Source organism: Zootoca vivipara, chromosome Z1, assembly GCF_965207765.1.
Source record: "Zootoca vivipara chromosome Z1, rZooViv2.hap1.1, whole genome shotgun sequence".
NCBI lineage: Eukaryota > Metazoa > Chordata > Lepidosauria > Squamata > Lacertidae > Zootoca > Zootoca vivipara.
In genome coordinates this window covers 16,684,651-16,698,793 of record NC_142583.1, presented here as the reverse complement: position 1 = coordinate 16,698,793, position 14,143 = coordinate 16,684,651, and the positions used below count along the sequence as shown (strand labels likewise).

The following is a 14,143-nucleotide window of genomic DNA, read 5'->3' as shown; positions in this document are numbered from 1 at the left end:
CATCCCTACCGCCACCACTTGAGAGCAATGTGCTGAATGTGAGTAGGGTTGCCAGACTCAATAGAGGACAGGACTTTTGTGCCTTTAATTGCCCTGCTCTCTTTTGAGTATGGAAACCTTAAAGAGAAACCAGCAGACCCTTTGCTTGGAAATTAAACAAAGGGTCTGATGGTTTCTCTTTAAGGTTTCCAGACTCAAAAGAGAGCAGGGCAATTAAAGGCACAAAAGTCCTGTCCTCTATTGAGTCTGGCAACCCTAAATGTGAGCCTGACCAGTATGCAAGCTCCAGGCTGGCACAGCACATAGCAGGGTTTTGCCTCCCAACCCAACCTCCAACCTGGTCAGTGTGAGCAATGGGGCTGCAGATGCAGTGGGACTAAATGTTTTAAATAAAATAAATGCATTTTCATGGAAATAAAGATGGTGGTTACAATTGGAGCTACCAAGAAGGCCAAAGTGGGGCACTTATTCAGTGTTGAGCTCCATACTGTTGTCAGACATTTGTCTGGCACCTCCATATGGTAGTGCTAGGCCTGGGTGTGCACATATTCACACATCCATCTCAATCACAATTTTTGCCATGAATAGTTAGAATAGCACAAAATATCTAGCTTTAGAACTTAACAGTAAGGCAAGCTTCTGTTTTTTGTTTTTGTTTTTTTAAGAAACTGGGTGTCCCCCTTCTAACAGAAAGAGAATAAATCCAAAGAGACGGGGGGGGGGGCAGGAAATTACTGAGCCCTTTGTAGTAACACCATTATCAGTATGAACAAAATGTTAAGACTGTGAGAACATATTAAACCATCTACATTCTTAAACAAAGAACCAGGAAGTTGTGACAAAGCCGTACTGCAGCAGTACATGGAAGAAAACATCGGTTCTCCATGGCAACAGAACTACTTGGTAACTGGAGTGAGGAAAAGCAACCACAGAATACTACAAAAACAGGCATAGTCATCTATATTGCTGCACTATAACATGCTTTGGCACACTTCTAAGAAAAAGAATGAGGAAGCTTCCCCACAAGGAAAACTGGTTTTCTATATTCACCCATCATCAAAGAAGAAATCAATCAGCTATTTCAAAATTGTGCACCAACAAAATATTCTGTTTATTTTATTTTCCCACCATGCTAAATGCCATGCATTTCCAGCACATGCAGAATAGCTTTTGCCTCGCCTCCTTGCATAAAAATAGCACTTGTTGGTTTCAGTTCTATTCTCAGCAAAACTGCTCCAAAGACTGCATGTAGAGATTGCTTACAATTTTTCTGTTTAGATTTCATTGCAGGATTTCCATCAATAAGAAAAAAAAATGAAGGTTCATATATAAGGAGTTAGCATTTCATTTCAGAGTGGGGTTTTTTTTGGGGGGGGTTAGTACTCTTGGGTTAGAAAAAATCACCTGATCATAGCAATTTATCTAAATTTTATTTAAGCCAGCATAGCAAAAGTGATTATATGATCATTATCCCTTTATGCCCACCTTGCACATTTATAGTATCATCATCTTGACATGCTCATTCATTGCAACTTAAGTACTTCCCCAAAAAAGCTTCCCCCCCCCCGCATTCTATTATAACAGCTGGTGAACCCAGCATCTGGTGCGGGACAGATAGTCCTCTTGTACGTTTCTGATTGCGGACTGTGGTCAGCAAGCTTCTGGGCGTGGTTTGGTTTTGGATATATTCAAGATGAACTTGCAACAAACAAGCTACACTCCATTTTTTAAAGTATCTTTTATGCTTTCTATTTTACATCTCACAACAACTCTAATGGTTTCATAAGCACCAGTAAGTCATTCATTTTAAAGTAAAGGGGTCTGTGTCTTTGGTAAACCGGGGAATGGAACCTGTGGTCCTTCAGGTAATGTTCCATGCCAACTCCTGTGAGCCCCAACCAGCATGGTTAATGGTGAGGAATGAAAGGAGTAACATCTGGAAGGCCACATGAATGTTCGTACTCAGGTCAAATGCAGTGCAGGTCATCTATCTTGAGTGTCACCATTGCTTCATGAGAAGTGAGAGCGTTAAGAGAACACACCCAGGACTCTGCAGCTGTGTGTTGCAAGGGAGGAATTGATAGTGGTGGTGGGCTGCAAGAGTCTTTGAAGGAAGCTTTATTCATCTTCACATTGAGAAACTCCTGATAAACTTCTGAGGAACACTAAGATTCCTTGGAACAATTTGAAAACTACTTAGCTGAGGTAGATTAGCTTGTTTCAGCTAACTGTGCCTGGGTTGCTTTGCTTTTGATCCTTGCACAAGGATAAAGAACAACAGCGGGGGCTCTTTTCTGCTCGAAGGCTCTTCTGCTGGCTGCAACAATATTATGTGCTCTCCCCCCCCCTTTGCTTTGCTTTTGGGGCTGACTGCTGTTTCCAGGGCTGCCATCAACAGTCTGCCTTGCATTTATTTGAGAGCTGCTTTGGCCAGAGGCTGGTGTGGAAAGGGCAGGAGTGGAAACACTTTGAGACTGGAAGCTGAGTTTATTTGTCTTGCTCCTGTCACCCTGCAGGTATGTATGTATGTATGTATGTATGTATGTATGTATGTATGTATGTATGTATGTATTGCTGGATCATCACCTACTCGCTGGATCATCACCTTGTCGTGGTGAGTGGGCTTGCATGTTCCTATGACCCTTGTGAGCGAAGCCATTGGGAATCTCGTACTCCCAGCAGGGTTATCCAAGGCGGTAAGGTCAAAGGGAAGGAGCTAGACAAAAATGATCCAAGAAGTCCTCAACGGCAGAACAGGCGGGTGATAACAAGCAGTATGTTACAATGGCTGTGAAGGCGGATGAAGGCTGCAGTAGATAGGAATCTACTGGTTTGTCGTGACTACTTCATGCCATCAGAACAGAGCCCTACTGCGAAGACTGTGCATTGGTCAGTGTGCACTGATCTACACTCATAAAACAAACTCACGCACAGGCGTCTTCCAACCTTACTATATGCTTGTGAAACATCGACCACTTATAAACGCCATCTCCAACTCCTCGAAAGATTCCAACAATGGTATCTCCGAAAAACTTTACACATCACTTGGGAAGACAGGCGAACTAATATCAGTGTACTGGAAGAAGCAAAGATCACCAGTGTTGAAGCAATGATTCTTCAACATCAACTTCGTTGGACTGGTCATGTTGTGTGGATGCCTGATGATCGTCTTCCAAAGCAACTACTCTATTCCGAACTTAAAAATGGAAAGCGTAATGCTGGTGGTCAACAAAAGAGGTTTAAAGACTGTCTCAAGGCAAATCTTTTAAAAATGTAGCATAAACACTGACAACTGGGAAACACTGGCCTGTGAGCGCTCCAGTTGGAGAACAGCCTTTACCAAAGGTGTCATGGGCTTTGAAGAAACTCAATCTCAGGATGCAAGGGAGAAACGTGCTAAGAGGAAGACACGCTTGGCAAATCCACACTGTAATCAACTCCCATCCGGAAACCAATGTCCCCACTGTGGAAGGACGTGTGGATCCAGAATTGGCCTCCACAGTCACTTACGGACCCATTGTTAAAACCGTGTTTATGGAAGACAATCTTACTCGGCTACAAGTGACCGCCAAAGATGTATCTGAGAGCTGCTTGAAGAAGAGGTGAGAGCCAAAGGGCTCTTGTTATGTAGCTCTTTACCTGTGGTATGCAGCCTGTGACAAGAATCTGAAGAACTTGATGCTTTGACACCAAACTTTGCAGTTCTAGCTCAAAATAGTTTTGATCTTGAATCTATGGCACAAGCAGCTCTGTGCCCTCAAGATGAAAGAGGTTTGGGTAACCTAAACATCCTGCTGTGGATAAACAGGTCCCACAGGATTGGAGGGGGGAGTGACCTAGTTGGTCTTCTTGAACAGTCTGTGCCATTAGCTTATATGTTTATACACTATTTTTTAACCATTGTAATTGATGGAGGCGATTGAATAGCAAGAGATAGGTTGCCATTAAGTTTTAGCTTTTTAAAAAGAAAAGTTGTTTGACATCCAGGAGAAAGATGGACATTTAAATAATTTGTAGGAGCCATTTCCAAATTTCATCCTCTTTCTTTCTGAGCTCAGGCAAAGGTAACCCATAACAGAGCTGCCATTTATTGACCTTAACAAATGCCTATAAAGGGGAGGGAAAAACCACACTGTTATTTCACCATGATGTTATTGGGAATCCTTCCAATGATTTCAGTGGCAGTTTAATGGTCAGAGGCTTGACCCCTGTATAATATAAAGTACCCACATCAGACCCTTGGGGTGATTATACTATTTATATAGGATTACTCAGTTGTAATGATCTCCTGTGCAGTCAAAAGCAAACAGATGTACCTTTCCCTGTTTATTTGTTTTGTAACATAAAAACCCTTAGTAAAAACTATTTTCTTTTAAAAAAACAACAATCAAAATAATGCAGGCCATGAACAAAATGGCAAACATCAAATGCTACAAAAATGTCACACTTTCAGGAATATAAACATATTTCAAATGTTTAGATGCCAGAATCAATCTTCCTGAACTTAGTATCAAAATAGTAAACACCACCAGATTCTGGGTTCAAGAACAGGTCAATATTCTCAGGCAACATTATCAACATGTTAAGCACCAGAATTCTAATTACCCAATGAGGTCTCTTGTTTTTCAAAATGAAGTGTTATTCATTACCTCCTAATCCAGGTCTCAGACGATTATCATAACCATCCAGAAGCCTATCTAGAATTCTTGTAAAGATTGTGATGTTATTTTTTGCTTCATCTTCAATGGGGTCAACCGATGCTGATCTAAACAGACATTTAAAAAATAAATAAAAAATCTGTTAAGTATATTCTATGTACATTTACTACACTGTTAGTACTGATTAGCTTTGAATATTCTGTGTATGTATTTAATGCAAATTATTTGAAGATGCCACCTTTTTCTTAGCGAATAATCAGCGTTCTTCAGCTTTTCATTTTTAGGACCCAACTTTAGCCACCACGCTTCATCATGTGAGCAATGTTAATATTTACCATTTCCCTTTTCTTATTCATTCACCATGTCCTCCTCTGTTTTATGTATGCTTGCTTCTTCAGCCAAGCCTATCCAAAACTTTCCTACTAGATATTTAAATCCCCACCCCAGCTGGGTATGCTTTTTCTCTTTCTTCCAATTTCTTCTCTGGCAATCAAAGAAAATAAAGTGGCTCACCACTGTTGGAGACAGAATACTGGACAACTTGGACAACTTGGTATGACCTAGCAAGGCAACCTGTGTGTGTGTTAAAAAAACTTAAAACAAATGAAAATAGTGGCAAAATCACTGGTGCGACCTATTTTACTTTTGTCCACTTCCTTACAACTTCTCTGAGGATTACAAGCCAACACTTGAAATAAGTGCTGCAAACAAGAGAGGCATCCAATTGTATGTACAGTACCTGCAATACCTGAAGCACGGAGTAAGGTGAAACTTGTAACAGCAAACTCAAGAGTAGATCTTTGTCCACTAAGCCCAATACACCATGGGGCACAGGAAGTTGCCTTATATGGAGTCAGGTCATTGGTCCATCTAGCTCAATGATGTCTGCCCTGACTGGGGATTCTGCCATCCCAATCTAGAGATAAGTACAGGGATTGAACCTGAGACCTTCTGAATGCAAAGTAGATGCTCTACTACTAAGCCACTGCTGTTTTAACAAAAGTTCAGGTCCTTCCAAGAATTGGATCACTGTCAGTCAGGACCTCCTGCTACCCACTTCCTTTTCCAAGAAGCATTGTAGCAAAGCAGCTAACGAAGACTGGAAAGAACTGGCTGGTAGGGACCTCATAGGACTCATAGGCCTCAATGCATTCACTGAGTGACAAGGCCTCAGAAACAACTATTCATATGCATCCCAGTGACATGGGTTGCAAACTGTAAGGTCGTTGCTATTGACACCTGCTACTGGTGCTCCTCCACAAGGAAATGGAGAAATATAAACATATTTGGGAAAGCGGGGAGGACCAGCAGGTAATATTTACATGGTTATTTTTTCTATAAAAATGTTTGTTTGTTTGTTTGTTTTAAAAAAGCAGAACTGCAATGAAACTGGGGCACATACTACATTTGTTGATGAGAAAGACATAAAATACTGGAATTTTGGAAAAGACTGGAAAATTCTGGTCTTCTTTATTATCGTTAAATACAATTGTATCATTAAATACAATTAAACAAAATACTGCAGCTATTTCTTAATAATGAACACTTGCATGGGAAGGAATATCAGGATGTGAAAGGCATGGTTTTCATCCTGGACCACCTTTGCCATCTTCTGAGAAGGCATTCTGACTATGCTTTCACTCAGTGACCATGTAGCACACAAGACATGGAGAGAAGCTGTCGTGATAAAACTGGCTTCTGATGTTTGTAAATCATGGATAGTTGCAATGAGATAGAAAGGCAGCAAACCACAAGAGAGTCTAAAATATGTATGGATCTTAAAACGAATCCTGCTAAATTATTGTAGCAGTAGTGGTAAAAATATTAATTCAATGGATTTCCAGGATAATAAACATTGGGGGCAAAGAAGAAAAAGCTTAAAATTCAGTTTTGAAGATGCCATGGAGAAAAAAGGGAATAAAAAGTAATCTGATCCCCCTTCACCCCATTCTGAAAAACAGCAGCAAACACAGTGACTTTCTTCATTTGTTGTCCACTAAAGGCTGGTGCTGAAAAGCGAATGTCTCTTAAACTGGGAAAATCCAAACCAAGGCCTTGAAGTATTTCTTTGGACGTCACTTTTGCTCCCTGTATGTCTCTTTCCCATGAACCTTACAGCAACAACCAAATTTTTGCTTGAAATTTATTATGCTTAGATGCCCCTTTCATACAAGTTCCAAGTATTCAGCTAGCATAAAAAGAATATGATATACATTGTCTTTCCCCAGCAATCTACAGTTATTTATGACATTTGGGTTTTTTGCATGCATGATTAATGCTATCCTCCTTCTGAGGCAATTTCTGTAATGTGAGCACAGTTTGAATTAAAACAAAGTAAATAATCAAGTAAGACAATACTACTTTTATATGGATAAAACATTATTGAGAAATTTAAAAAATAGGAATATTCAACAACATGGACAAAGCATTTAAATGTTTTTGGGGTGTTGTGGTTTTTTTGCAGTTTGTGGTATTTCAGGACCCTTCTCTTACAAGTAATTATTTGACTCTAGTATTTCACATGTGAGCTGTCAATAAGATTTAAAATACTATCGTGAATACTTGTGTGTTGTACACAAGTAGATATTTTTACCAGTATTAAAAAAATACTAAATTTGTAGGCAAATTATTAGACAAAAAGTAACACTGGTAATCCTATTAGTTTGAGTCTAATCCTGAAAATTATAGAAGAATGTAGTAGTATTTAGGTACACATGTTGACTCCTTGGTAGCAATGAGACTTACTCACTTGAGTAAAAGGACCAGGCCCACTGTGGCTTAACTAATACTGCAGCATCGTTGCTGGCTAGATAAACCGAAAACATCAAAACCTAAAAGCAGCATTTAATTCTAGCCACTGAAATATATTGCCAATTACTTGGCTAAAATTGGATGCACTGCTTTTCCCTATCAGATGAGTTTCTTATGATTTTGAGGAAAATAAAACACAGAAATATGTTATAGTCAGAATGCTACTGCAACCCAAGCTGTGATCTATGAGCAAAATGAAGTTAGAAAGCATCATTAATTGGATGCATAGAGGTGCCAGGTAAAACCAAACCTAAGCATGCATTTTAAGTTGCCTCTTATAATGCTATTGTTTTAGATATATAGCTTATTAAGCAACATCAAAAGTTGATTAATGAATCAGGTTATTGTTTTATTTTATGGGATTGTGGAATTGTATACTATCTCCACCTAGAGGTTTAAAGATTAAATGTCTCCGTGTTCTGTTATGTTGACCAAAAATACTCCCCATTCCAACCCATGTCCACATGCAAAATATCCCATTATCTTCAGTGTTTTGGTTTATTTCCTGTTCCTTATTCTCCATGAGGACTGGCGTGATATAACTAGTGACACAATGACTCCAGAAAACATTGTATAGCTTCAAAGGCTACACAGAAAGATCATATAGTCAGTGCTCTTCTTTCCAGAGGCAATCACGAAACTGTCATTTGGTTTTTAGAAAGACTTGTTTAACAAGTTATTAACATTTCAACAACCTCAGGACTTCCTCCTTTACTTCACCTGTGCTGCATACCAACTAATCTTATATTTAAAGAACAGCTTTTTTGTCCATACCCCAGTGTACATGAACGGAGCACGGGAACACTAACTAGCAGCAAACAAGGCAATCTCTGTTGCTGTTGATCAAGAAGCAGAACCTCCTCTCACCTTGCAGAGAAGCACACCAAGAAAACGAGAAGAACCAACTGCATCATGTAGAACATCAGTTTCCTCTTCATAGCTGCTTCCTTCCCTCTTCCTAATGATGTAAGAAGAGGAAGAGAGAGAGAGAAAAACACTTGGCTTTGAATCAGTTTCCAACCAAGCGATGCCTTCAATTTAAACCAACAAAAAGATGCCTCTTCAATGAAGACTTTGGATCCATGGGTCGCTGAAGCACTCCCCCGCTTAAAAAAACAACCACCCCACACTAACAACTTATTACATCTCCATCCTCCTCCCAGATCATGTGTTGTTCTACATGCAGTGCATAATCAAAACTGACATATGAGCAGATGCAGCAAATGTTGCTTTTCCTCTTTATAAAGAAATCCAAGACTTTCCTCTATCTTTTTCATAAAGTCCATCAGTAATTCCTTGGTTGTTTTCGCTACATCTTCAATAAAAAAAATTTTAGGAAGATGTGGCAGGGGTGGGTGGGGGTGGAGAGAGGCATTTGCAAAGGGGTTCACTGACACTGCTGTGAACCGAGGCAGTCCAGCTCTTTCCGAATGCTGAACATGTTTGACAGCTGCTTAAAGATAATAACTGCCACAGTCACGGAGATGGATGTCCAGAGATAGAATTCATAGAGAGGCGGAATTCACAAACAACAGCAACAAAAACAGTCACGGTGCAGCGCAAAGTTGCAGGAAACCCCCCCCCAGCTTCCTAATGTCTCACTCAAATAGGATGAAGGGGGGGGAGGAAAGATTCAAAGCCAAAGCATCCTCTACCCCCACCCCACCCCCCAATGCAAAGCAGGCATAAACACACATCTCCTTTTCATTCTTGTACATACCCCCTGGAAACCACTCGCTCTCCACTCATTCCAAGGGAGGAGGGAGAGGGACAGAAAGAAGAGGGGAGGGAGAGCAAGTGGGAAGCCTACCTTGGGAGCACCAGGAGGCGCTCAAAGGAGCAGCCAAAACATAAATGATAATAATAATAATATTAATAAGGACTTGGCGAGGTTGAGGAGGGAGTCCTCCCTAGCGAGGCTCCGGAGAGTGGGGGGAGCTCAAGAAGAAGGAAACTTGGCAGAGGGAGGGGGGAGGCTTCCAGACGACTGCAGCAGCCCCTGCGAAGAGAAGCGGACCCAGAGCGGCGGTGTGTTTGCGTGTGTGTGTGAGTGAGTGAGTGAGTGCATGTGCGCGCGCGCGCAAAGCAGGCGAGCAGTAGCGCGAGGCGGGCGTAGGGCAGCAGCAGTCAGTCAGTCAGTCCGGGTATATGGGTATGTCTCTCTCTCTCTGCGTGTGTGCGACCGCGTGCGTGTGTGTGTGAGGGAGTGAGGTCGAGCGGCGAGCGCGCCAAACGCGTGCTCGCGCAGGCAGCGGATGCAGCTGGCACGCGCCCCGGGGGATCCAGCGAGGAAATGCGGGAGGAGGAGGGTGCGTGGTGTTTGGAGGGGGGGGGCAGTGAGGGGGCGGAGCCGCAGAGAGAGAGACCGTGAGGGGAAAGAGTCGTTTGTGCTGCAGCTGGAGCACCGCGGGGCAGAAGGAGCCCCGAGGCACTCGGGAGCGGGGCGGGTGACGGGGCGTCGCCTAGGCCGGGCCCTAACGCAGGGCGTCGTATCGACCCCCCCCCCACGCTGCCTTCCTCTTTGCCTAGCAACCGGGCGGCGGTGGAGTCGCCGTCTGGCGGGGCTTTTTTTGGGTGGTGGGGGTGGTCTTTTTGACTGTGAGGGTGAGGTAGACGCCTCCCCGGCGTGCGTGGTTCTAGCTCGCGTGGCAACGGCCCGGCCTGAGGCGAGCGTCGTCTCCCCGTGAGGGAAGGAGGAAGCAGCCGGCGCCGTTCCCCCACTCCTCTTCTTTTAGCCCATGGCAAAGCGGGCAGAGGCAGCGGGGTTAACCTCTCAACTAAACCTGGAGGGGGGGCGGCGGAGGAGGAAGGAGATGGGGAGGCCGGTGGGGAGAGTTGCGCTTCCCACTCCTGCCCAATTGCAGCTGCTCGCCCCGCACCCCCAGCCCCCTTGGCGGTTGCTCGGCTGCTTCCTCGCGCATCCCTTTCTGGCTGATCTATCCAGACAGGTTACTGCAATCCCGGCCGGCCGCTCACACGCCCAAGAAACGTGCTCTTCCAAGAAGTTTGCATCGGCACGAGACGGCGGGAAGCAGGGAGGGAGAAGGTTTCGGGCATAGCTGCCAAGTTTTCCCTTTTCTCGCGAGGAAGCCTATTCAGCATAAGGGAATTTCCCTTAAAAAAAGGAGAACTTGACAGCTGGGGGGGGGGGGAGGACGTCCCTCTCCGTGCCTGCTTTGCACTAGCAGCAGTTGCTGGAGAGTGAAGATGTTGGAGAATAGATGGGCTGGAGGAGGAGGAGGCGGCGGCGGCTGGGGCTGTTGCTTAATTTAGCCTTTCACTTGTCAGATCCATGTGCACCAGAGAAGCTGTTTCAGCCTCTCTGGGTCTCCGCCACCCTGTTCTCCTGTGCTTTGCCTCTCTTTGATCTCGCTCCACAAAGTCTCGGTGTTCCCCCCACCCCACCCTGATGAAATGCAAACGAGGGGAAAGTGGGTCTTGCTTGCAGCAATGTAGACTGGCATTCATAAGGTGCACTCAGAAGGGGGGGTGAGCAAAGTATAGAAAGAACTGCTTCCATTGCCTCTTTCATTCATCACCCCCCCCCAATAGCATAACAGGAAGCTGTAAAACATGCTGGTGATGAGAGAACAGAAGACTTAAAAAAAAAAGTATTTCCCCATTAAAAAACATGGCATCATGACCTCCATAAGTGCTGCTGATTCTTCATCAATCTAGTAAACCATGAACATGTATAAAATATTGTTGCACCCCACCACAATCTCTGAGTGGTGCAGGATTCCAGGGGTTCCAGTGCACTTTACCCAGGGTTTGTGCTTCCTTTTGGAAATGAGGCACAGTGGAGACTGTGGTGTCTTTATGAAACATGGTTTATTTACATATACAGTGGAACCTTGGGTTGCGGACATAATCTGTGATGGAGGAACGTCCACAACCACAGCGTTCGCAAGCTGAAGCACCGCGTCTGTGCAGTGTGTGATTTGGCGCTTCTGCACAGGCGCGAGTGGCGAACCCGGAAGTAACCCGTTCTGGTACTTCTGGGTTTCCCGCGGTCCGCAACCCGAAAACACGTAACCTTTAGCAGGCGTAACATGAGGTATGACTGTATATACAACCTATGATGGAGGGGTTCACAGCATTAACACCTGAAAGGGGTCTTGCTTATCCAGTAGTTGCAGTCTTGAATCCAAACAGAAATCAGCCATGGTACCTCTTGACCTTCTACTCCATCTTCTGCCATTTACAGCCTGCAGCTTTTTGCCTTCTGCTTCTACCTGACACACCAGGAAAAAACTTCAAGGACTCTCAGCTTTTGTCTTTCTAACTATGGTAACTAAAAAAGTGGAGGGAGGTGCCCCTCCTATTTGTCCAGTCACAGAGTCCCTTTCATGTAGCTTTCTCAATGGGCCATTACCTTCCTTTTGTCTTATTAATGGATCATCTCCCATGCCATTACCTCTTCAAGAAACTGGTCTGTCTTATATCTTAACTTTTGCACAATCCAAGGGTTCAGTGTTTGGTACCCAGACACTCATAACGGGGGAGTCTAAAACTCATAACACAGGGGAGTCTAGAACACACAAACTCATAATAAAGTATCCCCTTAACTTTTAGACTTGGATGCAATCCCCTCAATGCCTTTAAGTCAGGAGCAACAAATTTGGATGCAGCAGGAATTAATTCTTATTAATGCTCCCTAGCTTTTGTGTTAGGTGTTCCTATACCACAATCCTCAAAGCCAAGGATAGGGAATTGGGAGTTCTTGATAGTAAAAGAGAATGTAGAAATATTATATAGTGTGTATATCAGAAGCTGAGTAGCAGTGAGATACAGCTGTGCCTCGATATGAAATCTATTGAAAGAAGTGTGAAGTGCATAGAGAAATTAATCGAGTGGGCAGAAGAAACAAAGCTATTCCACCCGGAACAGGCTGGCTTCTGTAAAGGTCACAGCACATCTGGCCAATGCCTTGTTCTATTTACTCTGATTGATAAATACCTAAACAGGTTCAACTGCAAATTATACGCGGCTTTCGTGGACCTGACCTCCGCTTTTGACTCCATTCCCAGAGATAGGCTATGGCAGAAGCTGAGTTACACCAACATAGATAAGAGACTCCTCCTCCTTCTAATGGAAATTCATAATGACATATTGGCCAGAGTAAAATTCGGCCCTCTGGGAGCTCTTTCCGATTCTTTCCCTCTGAATAAAGGGGTCAAACAGGGCTGCCTTTTGGCCCCTTTCCTATTCAATTTCTATATCAATGACATTGTTACAACTATGAAGGCCCTAAACCAATCTGCCCCCTCCTTAGAACAGCTCAAGATCCCCATACTACTCTATGCGGACGACATGGTGATACTTTCATTAACCAAGCAGGGCCTAAACAACATGCTCAGAGGGCTCATGACATACTGTGACACCAACTCCCTCAAAATCAATTTTGCCAAAACCAAAATTCTTACCTTTGGCACGAAAACTCGGAAGTCATTCTGGAATTTTGAGGGCCACCCCATTGAATATTGTTCAGCATTCAAATATTTGGGTATCATCTTTCAGCACGGGCTTAGCTGGTCAGCTCACCTAAATATGACCATCCTGGCCGCCCGCAGAACCATCAAAGCCTTGGAGTAATTCTTCTATGCAAAAGGTGGCCAGCTGGTTCCACCAATTAGAAAAGCATTTATCAGCAAAGTCATCCCGATATTACTGTATGGGGTTGAAATTTGGGGGTGGAACTTAAAAATTTTACAACGGCTGGAGATTCTACAAAACTCTTTTGCACGAAAGATACTGGGTCTCCCCAAGGGCTCGGTTGCTGCACAGTTAAGAACAGAACTGGGCCTCCCCTCCATTGTTGCGAGAGCCCACATTAGAATTATTAGTTTTTATTGTAAACTAATAAAAGCCCCAGGTTCCCTATTAGCCAGGCAAGCCTTTTTAACTTGTTCCCATAGCTACCAATGGTCCAAGGACATGGAGACTATAATTACACGCTACTCCCTCCCAGAATTCGACACGCTGTCATCCTGGGACCAACATAAAATCCGGGCCTGGATTCTTACAAGGGATGAGGCCATGGACCGGGCAGGGTCAACCACAGCCCGCCTCTCTACGTGGCTTCCTAAAGTGAAAGTGGTAAGATCACTTGCCAACTACTTGACAGACCTGACGGAGCCTAATTTGAGAAGAGCGTTTACTATGGCCTTTTACTATGGTATAGCTTCCATTCTATACCCACGGCCTTCCTGCAGGGGATTTACTCTAAGACCCCTATTACTCAGCGCCTATGCCCATGCACAATGAATGAAATAGAGGACTTCCTACATTTCTTTTTCTACTGCCCCGTTTATGAGCCAATAAGATCTAAGCTCCTCCTCTTGATCCCGTCCACCATTACATCTAAGGAAGACTGTTTGAAATCGCTTCTTGTGGATGCAAATCCCCAAATTTCACGTGGGGTGGCAATCTTCATAGTGCAGGCTCTGAAACTCAGGGCTGCCCTGACAGGGTAGTGTGTCCTATGCCTGGACCTGTTTTAATGCTCTCTTTTATACCGTGTTTCTCATATTATAAGACATGTCTTATATTTATTTTTTCCTAAAAAAACACACTATGGCTTATTTTCAAGGGATGTCTTATTTTTTTCCTCCTCCTCCTGCCGCGGCTGGCATTGCTGCTGCGCCTATCACTATGTCTTATTTTCGGGGTAT

General features: G+C 43.7%; 1 protein-coding gene across 1 annotated transcript in view; it reads right to left on the bottom strand.

Annotated features, from left to right (window-relative positions):
* Window positions 1-9,187, bottom strand: part of GABRA2 (gamma-aminobutyric acid type A receptor subunit alpha2) — a 72,413-nt gene extending 63,226 nt beyond the window's left edge. Inside the window, exons 1-2 of the mRNA XM_035113167.3 lie at window positions 8,337-9,187; window positions 4,650-4,765 (exon numbers count right to left, since the gene is read on the bottom strand). Coding sequence (XP_034969058.1) covers window positions 4,650-4,765; window positions 8,337-8,407 — 187 coding nt within the window. The 5' untranslated portion in view covers window positions 8,408-9,187. The remainder of the gene's footprint in view (window positions 1-4,649; window positions 4,766-8,336) is intronic.
* Between the last annotated feature and the right edge of the window lie 4,956 nt (window positions 9,188-14,143).